Source organism: Neopelma chrysocephalum, unplaced genomic scaffold (assembly GCF_003984885.1).
Source record: "Neopelma chrysocephalum unplaced genomic scaffold, ASM398488v2 Primary Assembly neopelma1_63, whole genome shotgun sequence".
Taxonomy (NCBI): Eukaryota; Metazoa; Chordata; class Aves; order Passeriformes; family Pipridae; genus Neopelma; species Neopelma chrysocephalum.
In genome coordinates this window covers 4464412-4479793 of record NW_020897720.1, presented here as the reverse complement: position 1 = coordinate 4479793, position 15382 = coordinate 4464412, and the positions used below count along the sequence as shown (strand labels likewise).

The window sequence follows — 15382 nt, the reverse complement described above, 5'->3', positions numbered from 1 at the left end:
GGGGACTGGCTGAAATCCTCTTTGCATACAAAAGAGAGATCATGGGTGAACACGAACAATTCTGGGGTTTATATTGGGTTGGCAAGTTCAGAATATATAAATGGAAAAAGCTTTGAAATAGAAAATTGAAATTTGTAGGCTGGGCTAGGAAGGAACCAGGAATCTACGGGAAGCAGCTCAAGTCCATGGCAGCTGCCACCACAGCTGCCCCAAGAAGGGTAAAAAATTTTATGAGCTTGCTAAAGGGGCTGAAACACCTGTGGATTCCCTTACTTCCCTGGTTAGCTTCCTCCCCCCAGTCCTGGCTTTGAACATATGGAAGAGTTCAAACCAATGACATTACTGCCAAGTCCTTTCCCATTTTTTTCTCACTGAAATTTTACTGAAGATAGTTAGTTGATCCTAAATACAAATAAATCCACAGTGTGTCCATCCTGCTGCCAGCGTGGATCCTGGAGCCCGTTACTGCCTGGCATTTGTCATTGTTCCTCAGCTTTACCTTGGTAATTTTATTTAGACAGGGACATTTTCTTCTGATAAATCTCGCTCGATTACCACGTCAGAATGTATTTATTAAAACAGCAATTAGAGCTTGGTCTCTCATCAATCACAACACCTTTAATTCCTGCATGGATGCAAACCTGTCGGAGGCGTTGGGCTCGCATGAGTGCGTGATCTAAATCAAATTGTCACCTCACCAACATTCCCTTATCCTGGGCCCCAGAGGCAATCCAGTTTTGATTTGCCATATGAATAACGGGTGACATTTTTAAAAGCTTCCACACTTCATTTTTTGGTGTTGAAAGGTGAACACTGGCTTCACAAGGTTGGAAACAAAGGTGAGCTCAGAGGCGAGGGCATCGGCCCCTCATACACGCAGGTGATGGGACCCCAGTGGGATGGAGAGCTGGTCAGGAGGTGTCCCCACAGGCTGCGGACCACCCTGTTCCCACCTGCCAAAGGTCCTGCCTGGGCAGTGTGGTTAATTACAACCCAAGTGGAGATCAGGTGTTGCAATAGCCCCAGCAGAAGAGATTAGTGTGGAGGATACAGCAAAGCCCCAGGACAGGGGAGAGGTAAAAGTCATGGGACAGGGAAGGAGAAAACGAATATGAAACAGAAATAAAAAATCAAAACCAACATCAAAGCCCTAAAGCAGAAGAAGCTGGAAGAAGAATAAAAGGTGAAAGGACAACGTAAGTGGACCAGATTGGATTGGGAACAGGAGGAAACATGGCTTAAATGATAGTCACAGACTGGGAGGTTGGTACAGCCACACACGTGGAGGTAGTGAGTGTCTGGACACAGAAAATATCCCTGCCTGCCTCAAAGCCAGGCATCAGGCAGTACCTAGTTCTGTGCCCTGCCTGGGAACATTGTCCCTTCCCAGCCATGACTCCTGCCGGACACTCCCGGGATGGTGTGACACCGTTCCCGGAACAGGCCACAGACTTCAGGAAAAAGGGCTTTGAAAACTGCAGAAACTGAATAAAAGAAACATAGTTCTGAGAATGAGGCCATCTGCCTGTGAGGTCAGAGTTATGTGAGAGCACAGTCCCCATCCCAGTGCACATTGTCTCACACCAAGGGACTTCCAGTCCAAATTCAGCAGGCAAAAAAATAAAAATTTTGAAATTTCCTGTAAAATGGTAAATTGTAACACTTGTTCTGAAATATCACAACATTGTACTTCTATAGGTTTGAAGCATTATAACAGAAAATTAACTATATATGGTGTGATATTAGAGTTGTAACACAGATGTCAAAATGCAAGGAGGTGTTGTCATGATCTGGCTGAGCACATTCCCAGTGCAAATGCCATCAAAGTCACTGTGCTCCTTAAAAACATTTCAAGACAGCAGCATTTACCAGTGAAAAAATGCCCAAGAAGTGTTCAACCCTTCCTCCTGGGCCTGTCAGAAGTGTCACATGTGTGGCTGTGCTCCTACTGTGCTCCCAGGTGGGCCTGGAGAGCTGTGGGGGATAATTTCTATCCAGTACAGCAGCTGGATAATTTGTTTGGTATTAAATCTGGGGGGATTCAATGTTGGGGACAGGGAGAGGCTGAGACTGAGGCCAGACTCAGACCTGGGTGCAGCTACTTGGTCAAACAGGACTTGGTTGGGAGTTACCTATGGGTAGCATTTACATTTGAATAGTAAGAAATTCCCTGTTAGCCTTTTTCTGGGTGAACTAATTCAAAAACTTCCTTCTTAACGTCCCTTGGAGTGGAGGGGGGGGGGAGATGTCCCAGCCTGCTGTGGAACTAGGCTTTGGGGCACTTTCAGACACCTCAAGGTTTTTCTGCAGCCCCCCTGCTCTTGGGGGGTAACCACTGGGGGGCAGGGGGGCAGAGGGATGGGAATGGGGAGCCCTGCCCTGAGACCCCCAGGGCCATCTGTGTTGGGCTGTTCATGGCAGGATCAGCACTTCCAAATTTAAACACCTCCATGTGTGAGCTGGACTTGGCTGGGGTAGGGTCTGTGCCATCTCTTACCATAAAACTCTTTGCTGACTTTGGTTTTAAGGTCTTGTGCTAATCTTGGTTTATATCCCACTCCTCTCTGCTCCTCTGTTTTCTTACAGCAGCCATCCACTGCATGGAGATTTCCCATTCCTTCCTTGCAGTATGTTTGTTGGGAAGGAGGGAGAAAAGGGGAAAACGGGGTGGCTGATGGTTTGTGTGTCAATTATACATCAGAGGCTTTGCTGCTGCTTCAGAAGCTTCTAATAATAATAATTATAATTAGGGCACTGGGAGAGAAATGTGCTGAGATCAGGGAGGAAAGCAGGAAAGCCAGGCCAGAATTAATTAGCCACTTTTATCTAAGAATCTCAGAGCATTTAGACATTAATTAATGAATTCGATGGTTAAGTGAGCACTATGCTCGGTTTGTGCCAGAGTCGTGGCCAGGCTCAGGCTCAACACCTCTCCTTGCCCAGCCCTGGGTCCTGCAGGGTGAATGCTGCTGCAGGTGCTTTCCTCTCACTGCTAAACACAGAGAAATAGTTCTCTTTTTCCTTTTGGTTCTGTCTGTCACTCTGAAAGCACTCAAATCTGGGGTGAGGAGATCCGTCCTGGGTAGATATACACTGTTGGGAGCTGTGCAAATCCCCCAGCCCAGGAGATGCACATCCCCTGCACACTGAACACTGATGGCTTCCCATAGAGAACAAATGTCTTCTGCTGACCCAGACCCAAACTCAGTGAAATCTCCCACCTGTGGCACTGAGATTATTCCTGGGGCTCCAGCAAAACTGTTTATTTCATGGCAAAATGATGCCCAAAGGAAAAAATTCACCCTGGCAGCGGTTTTCCTCTAATCAAAAGGCTCCTGCTGGGCAGTGTGAGAGAGTGGCCCAGTGTGGGGAGTTTGTGGTTAATAAAAAGAAACCTGTTTTCCTCTGCCCCGTGGTTTTCTCAGAGTGGAGGAGCAGTTCAGGGTGCAGAAGGAGCTCCCTGGCTGGAGCTCTCCCTGCGGCACCAGCAGCTTAGCTGGGCTTTCACATTTCCCAGTGGTCCAGAGATCTTTCTGTTCCATGAGCCCCTTCCCCAACAGCTGGCCCAGGCCAACTCACTGAGCACTGGAGCCAGGGGAGGCCTCTGCCCAGGGAGCATCTCCAAACCCTGTGGCTGTTCCCAGTACCACATCTCGCCTGGGTTCTGCAGTTCTGCCTCATGAATAGATGAGTTTCTGCCTCCCGGCTCACCTGTGGTATGCCCAGAGTTGGTGAATATTCATTAACTGAAATTAGCATCTATTAGGTCTTAATTGACTTACAAAAGCCTTGTTTTGTGATAATGAAGTTTATACTGTAGTTTTGCCTGATGGCAGCTGGTGGGTCCCAGCCCAAGCCACCAACCCTGAGCTGGGTCTGGCCAGGACACCACGGGTGGCTGAATCCCTTCTTCCCCACAGCCCATGGAAGCAGTGGCTGCCCCGTCCCTGGAAGCGTTCAAGGCCAGGTTGAAGCAACCTGGTATAGTGGAAGGTATCCCTGCCCAGAGCAGGAGGTTGGAATGAGATGAGCTTTAAGGTCCCTTCCAACCCAAATAATTCTGGGATTGTATGACAGCCATGAAGTTACAGCTGGGAGAAGCATGTCTGTCACCTGAGCATGTGCTGAACATGAGGGCAGACTTACAGACTTTCACTGGATGATCATAGCAATGTCCTGTGCCACTGCAGGGGCGGATGTTCAGGGGTTGATGATCAATTTGGGCTGTTTGGGCATTTAAGGCATGTTTTGGACCTCTATTCCTTGGCTGAGTGAGTGCAGCCCTTTGGGTTTCGTGGGCTGTCCCTCTGCTGGGGGATGTAGATGTGGTTTGGCTGAGTGTCCCTATGAATTGACTTGGAAGCTGTTAGGAGGGCTACGAGAAGTGCCACGCTCAGAGCTGGTGGTGGGAGGTGGGAGGAGGTTACACGGCGCTAATGGGAACTGACCTGAGCAATAACCTTCTCCCTCTCAGCTCATTTTTCACTGTTTCTCAGACTTCATTCGGTTTGGTGTGAGGGGTCAGAAGCGAGGGCAGCAGGAACAAGTCACTCTGGTGTTGGGGCAGGCAAGCATCCCCCACGCTGCTGCCACGAGCTTGGTCCTGCTGTCCACCAGGAAGGAGGGAGACGGTGTCCAGAGGGAAAACATGTTGGGAAAGAGCTGGTGGCAGCACTGCTGCTTGTCAAATGTGTTTCCTCTGTTAGGATTCACTGTTGTCCTTAAATGCACAGAGGCGGCATGGGGAAAATCACTGATTTACAGGTGAGAAGAGCAAAAGTGCTCACGGGGGGTGAGCAGGAACTGCTGGGATGGAGACTTTCCCTTCCCACACCAACCTGCTCCCCAGGGCTGGCCACAAAAACGCTCACTGCTTCCACCTGATTGATTTTGCCTTCCAAGCAGTGGTGGCTGCTCGCTGGAATCACTCGCTCTGTGTTTGGGAAGGGCAGAGCTCCAGAGCCAGCCCTCGCAGGGAGTAGCCATCAGAAAAACCCTCACGGAGCTGGAATGTCAGCTGCAATAAGGAGCTGGAATCCACACAGCTCCTGGAAGTATTCTCAGAGCACACGTGATCAGGGTTTTACACGGGCTCAGTACATGGTGCCTTTGTCCAAGCCCAGCAAATGATAAAAATCTTCAATTTAGCCATTATTGACTGTTTTAAGACAAGATACAGGACAGAATTGAAGCGAGTCTGTAAATTAGATGTAGCCCCACAGCTCACAGACTGAGAGACTCCTTCATCATTGACAAGGAAGAGGAAGGAGGAGATGAGGAGGCTTGGTGACTTTGTTTTTCTGCCTGTTCCTGTAAATTACGTGCTTTGTGTTCTCAGTTGAGAAAAGATGGAGACACAGAAGAACAGGGCAGTGACTGTCAGTGGCTTTGTAACCACCATGAGCTCACAGGGCCCTTACTCCAGGCTCTAATCCTTGGGCTCAGGAGCTGCAAATTGGCAGTTTTATTTTTCCTTTTTCCCCCCCATTTTTTGATGAGGGTCTGTGTCTGGAATGGTGACACCAAACTATCCCCTCAGCCCGTGGTGTGAGGAGGTTTCCCTGTTGACCTCACCTCCCGCTGCTCCACTGGAGCTCTGACAGGGCTGTGACCCTGGCACTGTGTGTCACCTGGCACTGCTGCAAACCCCGGGGCAGTGTTGTGGCTCTGACCAGGCCATCCTGTCCCCTGCTCCTTGTCCCGCTGTAAGAGACCCCTCAACCCTGGGATGTGACTCTGGGCATGGGGCTGCAGTGGGACGCTGGGTCACGGATGAGACCAGGGGCTGCAGTGCTGCTCTGATGTTGCAAAGCTTAACGATGCTTCTCTTGGTCTGGATGATGTTACTACTCTGCATGAGCTGGGAATGGTAATTCCATTTTAGTGCGAAGATGGATGCTTCCAAATGACATTTATCTCCATGATGACTGCAGTGTGGTCAGGGAGCAGTTGTTAGCAGTGCCAGCTCTCCCCTTTGTCACGGATTACTGCGGCTGGGCAGGATTCCAGCTGAAAAACAAAAATTCCATCCCTGCGCCGCATGAATCAGGAAATAGTTACTGTCCTGGGGTTCTGTCACCGAGGTCATGCAAATGAGGACTGTTTCCTCAAAGCCTCTGGTTTCTGTGTGACCAAGCCCTCGTGTGTGGGGAGACTGGTCTGGGGGAGATGGGACATCCACAGCATTGAGTTTGGGGAGGGGAAGGGGATGCTGGGGAGTGATGCTCACCAGGACAGAGGCTGGCGATGCTGGCTGCACCATCTGGCATCCCCAGCTGGCTCAGCTATTGAACTTCAGAGAAGAAATGGTGTCTGGAGAAATTGGGTGCTCCGGCCGTGGTCCCTCACTCAGGTTAAACATGAATCCTTGAGTGGAGGTTTCTCACTGAGGATCTCGGAAAATTTGCAGACCCACATTGGATATCGCAGGGACCTGAGCAGCACATGCCAGTGGGATGGATGGAGGAGTTCCAGGGTTAATAGGAATCAGCTCCTGATTGCGACTGGGTGGAGGGTTTGCTGGCAGTTTGTGGTGACGTTCAGGGAAGTTCCCTGCAAAGGTTCCTGTGGCACTGGCTGCCTGTGTCCATCCCGGCCACCGCAGTCCCAGCAGGGCTGAGCAGCCTGTCCTGAGTGTGGGTGGGGGTCTGGAGCTGTTGGTCACCCCAGGCACTCTCTGTTCCTCCTGCAGGTGAGCCCTCCCGGTGGTCCTCGTCCCACTGCGACTGCTGCTGCAAGAACGGCAAAGGCGACAAGGAGGGCGAGAGTGGCACCTCCTGCAACGAGCTGTCGACGTCCAGCTGCGACAGCCAGTCGGAGGCCAGCTCCCCCCAGGAGACCGTCATCTGCGGCCCCGTCACCCGCCAGACCAACATACAGACTCTGGACCGGCCAGCCAAGAAGGGCCCTGTGCAGATGCTGCAGCAGTCCGAGATCCGCAGGAAGAGCGACCTGCTCCGGACTCTCACCTCCGGCTCCCGGGAGTCCAACTCCAGCAAGAAAAAAGCAGTGAAGGAGAAGCTCTCCATTGAGGAGGAGCTGGAAAAATGTATCCAGGATTTCCTCAAAATCAAAATCCCAGACCGGTTTCCCGAGAGGAAACACCCCTGGCAATCTGAACTGCTGCGGAAGTACCACCTTTAGGCTCAGGGTGGGGAGAGCACACGACCTTGTTACATTAGAGACAAATCCTAAGTGATACAAAAATAATTCCCAATAATAATTATTTGTTAGGTCACCAAAACCAAAATCCATCTCTAGTACTGCCTAATTTGCCTATTTCACTTTAACATTTCTAGTCGTAGGGTAACAATATTTTTTGCAGTCCTGGAAGCACAATGACAAACGCTTTCGTTTGTAAACTTGGAGTCTTACACAAGCTGAAAACCTTAAGGGCACAACCAGACCCATGCCAAGGGATGGTTGCATGCAGCTGCCAGTGCCGTGGGAGCGTGGCCTGGGAACAGGCAGGTCAGGGGGATGTGAGCTCCGTGCCCTCTGTGTCCTCCTCGGAGCACATCTGTTTGGAGGGAGGTGCACAGTGCAAAGCCCCAAGCTCTGCCGTGGCAGTTTAAGCATGTGTATATATATATATGTGCATATATATATGTGTGTATATATATCTCTGTGTGTATATATATATGTATATATATATATCTATATATATATATCAATATATATTGCTTAAAGATTTTCTGGCTCTCTCCTCATAACTGCACTTTCTCAGAAAAGAGCATTTTTTAGCCGTCTGTGGATGTTCGGTTTCTTCTCCAGGTCTTTGAGGGCTGAACAGTAGAAGTCCATCTCACTGTCTCTCCCCTGCTTCCTCTCCCTGTCCTTACCCCTGCTCTGAGACACTGTAAATGCGTTTCAGTGGAGACCAGGGTGCAGTCTGTGGTTCTTCGTTACCATCAGCAAATACTCCCATTTGTTTTGGATGATCTTGTCCCTCTGTGTCCTCCCCACACCTCTTGTGTTCCTCAAGGCTCCCCAGTGTCAGTGGGTTAAAGGTGTGCTGATCCCAGCTGGAAAGCTGTAGGGCTGGTTCCACGGCTGTGTGTGGAGTGGCTGTGCTGGTTCTTGTGGATGCCAGGCACGAGTGCCAGGAGTGTCTATCCCAGCTGGCAGGGACAGAGGGCACTGTATCCCATCCGGCACGGAAGCACCCACAGAAATCACCCACCCAACCGGCCCAGTGGTGCTCTGTGTGTGGGGATCCATTGTTGGAGGAGGGAGTAGGTGTGTGCCAAGAGAAAGTACAACCCCAGAAGGTACCTGCATTCCATCCCACAGATCCCATGGTGGGACAGCCAGCAAACTGCACCATGTGTGCCATGGGAAAGGCTGGTCCTGCACTGACCCACGGGGTGTGGGAGCGAGGGGAAAGGGAGCAGGTGGGTCTGTGGGGTGCAGAAGTGCCAAGGCCAGGTAAGGCCTGAGCATGGCAGCACAGACTGGAGAGTGTCGGGGGGTTGGCAGGTGGCAAAGGCATGGGATCAGCCAAACCTGGAACAGGGGAGCGCTGGGGGGGCTCAGCTCTGGGGGCTCAGGCTGCCAGGGAGGGAAGCCATGGACAGTGATGGAAAACTTAATTGCTCCAGCTAGCCTGTGTTGGCCATATCTGGGAACAACCTAGCTGGAGGATTTGGGATAAATTTTTCATTTTCTAAAGGCACAGAAAGAAGATTTTATATATATAGAAAAACTACAGACAGTGACATTGCTGGTAGCACAGAGCACTTGGATTTTGACTTATTTAGCATCCTGCAGGTTTGAGGGCTTCCCACCTACTAAATTCCAGAGGTTGCTGTGGGAGATGCTGTCCCATCTGCACTGGTTCTCTCTGTGATCCTCATGCAGTTCCAGCAAGATGGAAACTTGGTTCCTGTGGGGTTCCATCATGCCCAGCTGGGACAGAGGGGTTTGGCAGAGAACTGCGAGGTCTTTACAAACACACAGGTGTGTTTTGGTGAGGATGCACATTTTACCAGCAAAAATAGGAAGCAATACTTGTCCAGAGGGATCCATAAGCATGAGCTGGCTGTAGGGAGGGGGAAACCCTCCCAGCAATACATCTCCAGGTTGTTGGAGAACAGGGCTTGGATGTGGCAGCTGGTCATCACCTCTGTGGAGATTGTACATGGAGAAGGTGCCATTCCTTACAGCTGGCATGCCGTGTTGGTACCAAGGATTGGGAATTAGAGGCTCTGGGCTGGGAAATGCTCAGTGAGGAAACAGAGCTTCCCAGAATTGTGCTTTAGAATGAGTTCAGGTTTTAGGACATTCCCTCATGCTGGAGTTCAGGCCTGGCTGTTGTGCCTCCTTCCACTTGCAGGCTCAAAAGGCACATTTTCCTACAGAAACCAATGTTTTGCACAAGATCCACAATTTGGCCCTGCTTAGTTATGTTGTGGTTAGTTTATAACATTTTTCTTTTCCTGCTCAACATTTTCCACACCTTGCCCTCCTGCTCTGGCACCAAGCAAGAAAAAATGGGGAACAGCTAGGGCTCTCCTCAGGATTTCCAGCAGAGAATGAGGTTGGAAACAGGTCACCCTTGTTCCTCGGCAGCAGACTGGAGCTAAAACCTTGTCCTTTCAATCCCGATCTTTCCAAGTCTCTCTTTAATATGACAAATATTTGGGCTATAAAATGCATGTGCCAGAGTGGAAGAACAGGCATTGGATGTGTGTGTGTGTGTTCTCAGGCTGATGTTCCGGGGACACAGGATTGCTCAATGATTAATAACTGTGGAAAAATTAGACCAAATGAAATGTGCCTGAGTGGGCTTGATTTATGTGGCCTTCATGTCTGCAGTTTGAGATGAAATGGTTATTACTCTCCAGTGCTACAGAAATAAAGGTCTTAAACTTCAGTAATCACAGGCAGGCCAAACCTGCTGGGAAACCCAGTTTGAGATGGGGCTGGAGGAGGGCAGTGCCCAGACATGGGGCTCGTGTGTGTTCATGTGTGTTCTGCTGTGTAACTAAAGGGATCTTGTTCTGGTCTGACTGCATGTATGGTTGTTTTATGAGTGGCTTGTGTAGAACTGTGGCTGTGCTGCCAGGTTTTGTGCTGCTCACAGTGGCTGGTGGGGTGTAGGTGTAACACAGGAGCCTGGGTGGTGGTGGGGGGCTGTCACTCCTCCCCAACAGAGTCAGAGCTGTGTGGATGCTGCCCAGAGCTCCCCTTCTCTCCATCCTCACTCACTGCTCTCTCTACACCACCACTGTTCCATGGCACACCCTCAAAAAGCCACGTTTGGGGCACCTCATTCTGCCACCACTGGGCAGGGGCAGGGGATGGGAGCATCCAGCAATGGTGTGGAAAAACCGTGGACAGGTAGAGACAGGGACCAGGGGAATTAAAAATGCTGCTCCATGGTGGCCCCATAGTTCAGCTGTGTGTGGCAGTGGGTCGGGAAAGAGCAATCAAACCTTCTGCAGGCACCAGGATGGTGGCAGGAGGGTGACAGTAACTCTGGAAGACCTATTCCTAAAAATAGTACCATGGACATATAGAGACACAAAACTATATAGACTTCCATATGGTTGGATAGATATAATCACACTCCTAGGGATGAAAGGCAGGTGCCAATGCCTTCTTGGAAAGGTTGTTCCCCATCCCTTATGGGGTGGGCACCTCTCACTGTTCCCAGGAACAGGAAATCCCTGCAATAGGTGGGTGTCAAAGTGGTACCTCAAAGCCTATGGCCAACAGGAGGAGGGGAACGCGGCCCATGCTCAGTGTGCCCAGAACCTTCCTCCTACCAGGGCTTTTCCCTGAGGCTATTCAGGGAAATGGGGCCATGAAGGGAAGAATGGAGATGAGGTATTTCAGAGGAGAAAAGGAAACTGGAATGAGATTGCCAGAAAGGCAGATGGGTTTTGGGCTCTAAAGTATATTGTACTCAATTCCACTTTGTTTCAGTGAGAGAACCCATGTCTCTCCCTAGGACAGTTTTGGTAGCAATCCAAAATTAAACTCAGTCCACAGAGTACTTTATTCTTTCTAAAATATCTGGGGGGCAAACTGGACTTTGAGCTGCTTTCCACACATAACGAAGACCAAATATAAGTTCTGTTGAAACTAACTGAAAAACTTACATTGACTTCAGTGGGACTGAGGCTCCCCTAAAACACCTTTTCTCAAGAAAAATGGGCACTTGCCCCAGTGAGGATGAGTAAGAACATACACATCCATGTACATTGCTTGTGTGGCACAGGTCCAGTCACTTGGGGATGGTGTAGCACAGCCAGTCTGTAAATATCATGGCCTGGTCTATATAGTCTTACTTAAGCTTAGCTTAGGGTGCTGGGGAGGGAACGTGGTGAGCAACCCCTGCCCCTATGGGCCGTGGGGTCGGTGACACAGCTCCTGTCACAGCCACCCACATCCCACCTGCCCCAGTGCCCATGACAACTTCCACCTCTCATGGGCAGAATTCCCAGTTCCCAAGGGTTTTGTTATGTGCCCAAACACCTTGAGACACCTGAGCAGGACTCAGAGCATCAGGGGGAGACGCAGGGAGAATGTGTCAGTTTACACAGACCCACGGGGACCAAATTATTTTACCATCTGCACACACTGTCCAGAGGCTTCACAGTGCTCTGGAGAACATTTTGATGTTTTAATTCTAGTTTGGTGAGTCCATTTATTAATTTCATTTTCAAATTGTGGGCTGAAGAAGAAGACAAGGTTGGGCTATATTGGCAATGGCCATCATGTAACCAAGCCCTTCAGCTGTGTCCCAATCTGTTCTCCCAGCCCTAGGAAGGCTGGAGGAAACTTTCCAGCTTCTTACCCTTCCCAAAGCCCTTCCTGCCACGGCGAGTATGGACTTTCAGAGTACTTTATGCATAAGGCCCCATGTGTATCATGGTACAAAATAATTGTCCAGTCTTATGGATAGTTTATGCCCCAACGGGGTTTTGTAGATTAATAGTAAAAGGACAGAAAAAAAAATAAAAAGCACTTTTAAATTATTTATATTATAAAAAGACATTCTTTATTTTTCTTGGCATCGATGTCACTTAGCTAAAAAATCTGTTTATAAATAGGATATTGCAGATTTTAAACTATAGCAATGCTAAAGCAAACACAAAAAAGCAGAATTCAGAGTTACACAGACAAAACTTACTGAGGTGAAGCAGGAGGGTGGCAGGGCCCAGCTGGCTGAACGGGTGGGCGTTGGAGTTGAGGGGGATGATGTCCTCCCTGGGGCCCCTTTGTGGTCCCCTCTGGCCATCCCCCGCCCCAGGGAGGTGGTAGGACCAGTTCCCTCCCAGTCATTTGGGGTTGTACAGAAGAGCAGGTGCTGCCAGTGCAATATTGTCCCAGCCAACACGGGGTGTAGAGGGGGTTTGGTGATGTTGTGATCTCTCGGGGCCTTGCTTACGTTACATTTTCGGACCTCATACAGCACTTAATGACTTCGCTGAGGCTGAGTCAGTCTGTTGCACATTGATGTAGATTAAGTGGCACCCACTGAATTACCTCTCAACTTTCCAACGTGGTTCACTTGTACATAAGTGTAATGTCAAACTGTTTACAGGTTCTTTTGTGCGTAATTGTGGAAAAAAAAAAAGTTTTAACTACAAATTTAAAGGAATCGATTTTACTGGAAGGTGTTTAAAAAAATGAATGTGCTTAATACAGTATAGACATCCTTGCTAATGGTCTCACCTGAATGCATGTATCCGTGTTGTCAGTCCCCACCAGTGAGGTTATTGGCAATATTCTGCGGTCTGTGAATAGCAAATATGCATAAACTACTGTGACTCTGACAAATATAACTCAGTAACTGTTTCTACTGTGGTATGTAAAAAAAAAAAAATCTTGTAGCTTTTAGCCTGCTGTATTTCCCTGGTGCAAAGAACACCAGGAAAGAGAGAGATCTTGGAAAAAATGAAGTCACAGCTGTGACCTGTGCGGGGTCATTCATGCAATGGCACCTTCTGGGTCGCTGTGGTACAAGTGCTAAAAATGCCATTTTTAGAGGCTGGGAGGTGGGAAGTGAAGGTGCTGCTGCTGCCTTCTGCTCTGGCATTGCTGCTGGAAGCAGAGCTGGCCTTTGGTTCGGGGGATGATGAGTGAAAAGCTGCTCCATGTGCAGGGTGGGTGTCAGACCCTGCATGGGGGGAGCACAGCACCAGTGTTGGGACGCTGGGCGACTGAAAACTGCAGCCAATTTGTGTCTTGCCATTCAAATAAAGCAGTGAATATACACTGTAAAAGCACAGACAAGAACAAATAAGTTGGTATCCTTCAACTGTCACATACACACGCAGGAATACATGCAGAGATCCACCCAAGCTTTCTTGACATTGGGGATTTAGCATCAGGCCTTGTGACCACTTCCCTCCCTCCCCGCTGGGCATTCTCCTGTAAAAGTGGTGGGTATTTTTCCTCATTTATCTCTGGGTTGGTCTGAAAATAGCAGTTCAGTGGTCGCAGGGGAAAGTTCTTCTCCGTCCTTGTTTTGCGCAGAGATTTTGTAATGCTGTTATTTGAAAGTCCTGGCCCCAGCAGCTGGAGAAGCCATTGCTGCATTAGGGGTTACCTGCCAGAGAGTTTCCAAAAATACTTTATCCTTTGTCATTTTAAAGATGTCTTGGCAAGGGATGGCTTCATCCCAGCCAGTGGCTGAGTCACAAGTGGAGAAGGTGCAGAGCATGACAAGAGGAGAAGAATACAGGGGAAAAGGCAGGATATCTTTTTGGGACACAGAGAGGTAGCCAGCTGTGGCCTTTTCCATAGCTGGTCCCCAGTCCTCCATCCCAGGCAGGTCCCTGGGGAATGGTGTCCAGCAGTGAAGGCTTCACCTTCCTGCAGTAGCTGCTGCAAAGACGAAAGGGGAAAAGGAGGTGGGAAGGAGCTGTTCTGCCCCAGCATGGCTGTTCTTGGAACAGCAGACTCACAATTTGGGGTTATTGCTGTATCTTGGCCCATCCTTGGAAGTGTTCAAGGCCAGGTTGGATGGGGATTGGAGCAGCCTGGTCTAGTGGAAGGTGTTCCTGCCCTCCCCTAGCAGGGGGTAGAACGAGATGGGCTTTAAGGTCCCTTCCCACCCAGGCCATTCTGTGATTCCATTATCTTCCTCCCTTCCGCACAGCTCTCTGGGAGCAATCAGGGCTCTGTCCTGCTGCCATTGCCATGCAGGTGGCCCAGCTCCCAACGCTCCCAGTCATACCTGCATGGATGGAATTGGGAAGCATCGCTGCAGGCAAGCTGGGGCTGAAAAAGCCAGAAAACCAGATGATGGCTCACTTGTGGGGCTGAGGATCCAGGGGTGATTGGTTTTATTATTATTTTTAATATGTGGTACTTGGCTGCGGTTCAGAGGAAGCCCTTTCCAACGGCCCCTTCTGGGAGAAGGTGAAAGATCCATCTTTGCAGCATTTCCCCCATATGGTGCTTCCCTGTAGCAGGGATTTGGATGTTGCAGTGTCTGCACAAGCATATGGAAGGCAAAGTGTATTGGAAGCTGTGTCTCCTCAGATGGTGAGGCGGCTGCTCGCCGGGCATACCTGCGGCACCAGCCCAGTGCTGGCAGCACCATGAACCAGGTGATCCTGGCACAATCCCTATCCTGGCAGAGAACTCTGTAGGAGGCACCTACCTTCTGCCTCTGGGCCACACCTGCAGCAAGGCCAGTGTCCCTAAGCCCCCTTACATCTCTTGGATGAGCTTCTCCCAGATTAACCACCCCTTGCCAGGAGCCAAGGAGCTGGGGGAGAGGGCAGGGTGAACCGAAGAGACAGTTCTGCTGCTGTTCCTGAGCAAATCCAGGGGTCTGCAGCCCTGTTACCCCTGGCTGAGGTTGTCTTTCACGCTCCATCTCTCCACACAGGAGAGAACACACGGGGAGCAGCTGAGACCCCCAGTATGGGTGGCAGGTCTTCTCCCCAGCAGGACACCCCTCAGTTCTGAGAAGCAGCTCAGCTCTGCTGCTTCCCACACTCATTCTAAGACAGGAAGCTGAATTTTGCTATTCTGAGCACTTTTGAGCACTGTCTTGTCTTCTTTTCATGTCAGGGCAGATGTGAAAGAGTAGTGGGTGTTCGGGTTAGAACACCTGCACAATAATTACTGAGGATTTAATTACCTCCCCTACGCAACACTGGATGATGTGCATGGAAAATAGGAGAGATTCCCTTTGATACCAGGTGATACCAGAAAATGATTTTAATCTGCCTTACAACTATATAATTAAAGAAGCTTATATATAGAAATATATATATATATACACACACGTACACATACGTACATTTCTTTTTCTTGCTGCTGGAGTTACAGTCGTTCTGGCCTGGGAGCAGAGTGGGCAGCACTAGGTTAGGGCTGACATTGCTCCATGCCAAGTGCTGCCGTAAGCCACAAGGGT

General features: G+C 49.7%; 1 protein-coding gene across 2 annotated transcripts in view; it reads left to right on the top strand.

The window, feature by feature from the left end:
- The window catches only part of KCTD16 (potassium channel tetramerization domain containing 16), a 70093-nt gene extending 58122 nt beyond the window's left edge, over positions 1-11971 (top strand). For both annotated transcript variants that reach the window (XM_027682646.1, XM_027682645.1), the window contains exon 3: positions 6692-11971. In XM_027682646.1, coding sequence (XP_027538447.1) covers positions 6692-7143 — 452 coding nt within the window. In that variant the 3' untranslated portion in view covers positions 7144-11971. The remainder of the gene's footprint in view (positions 1-6691) is intronic.
- Positions 11972-15382: the final 3411 nt, after the last annotated feature.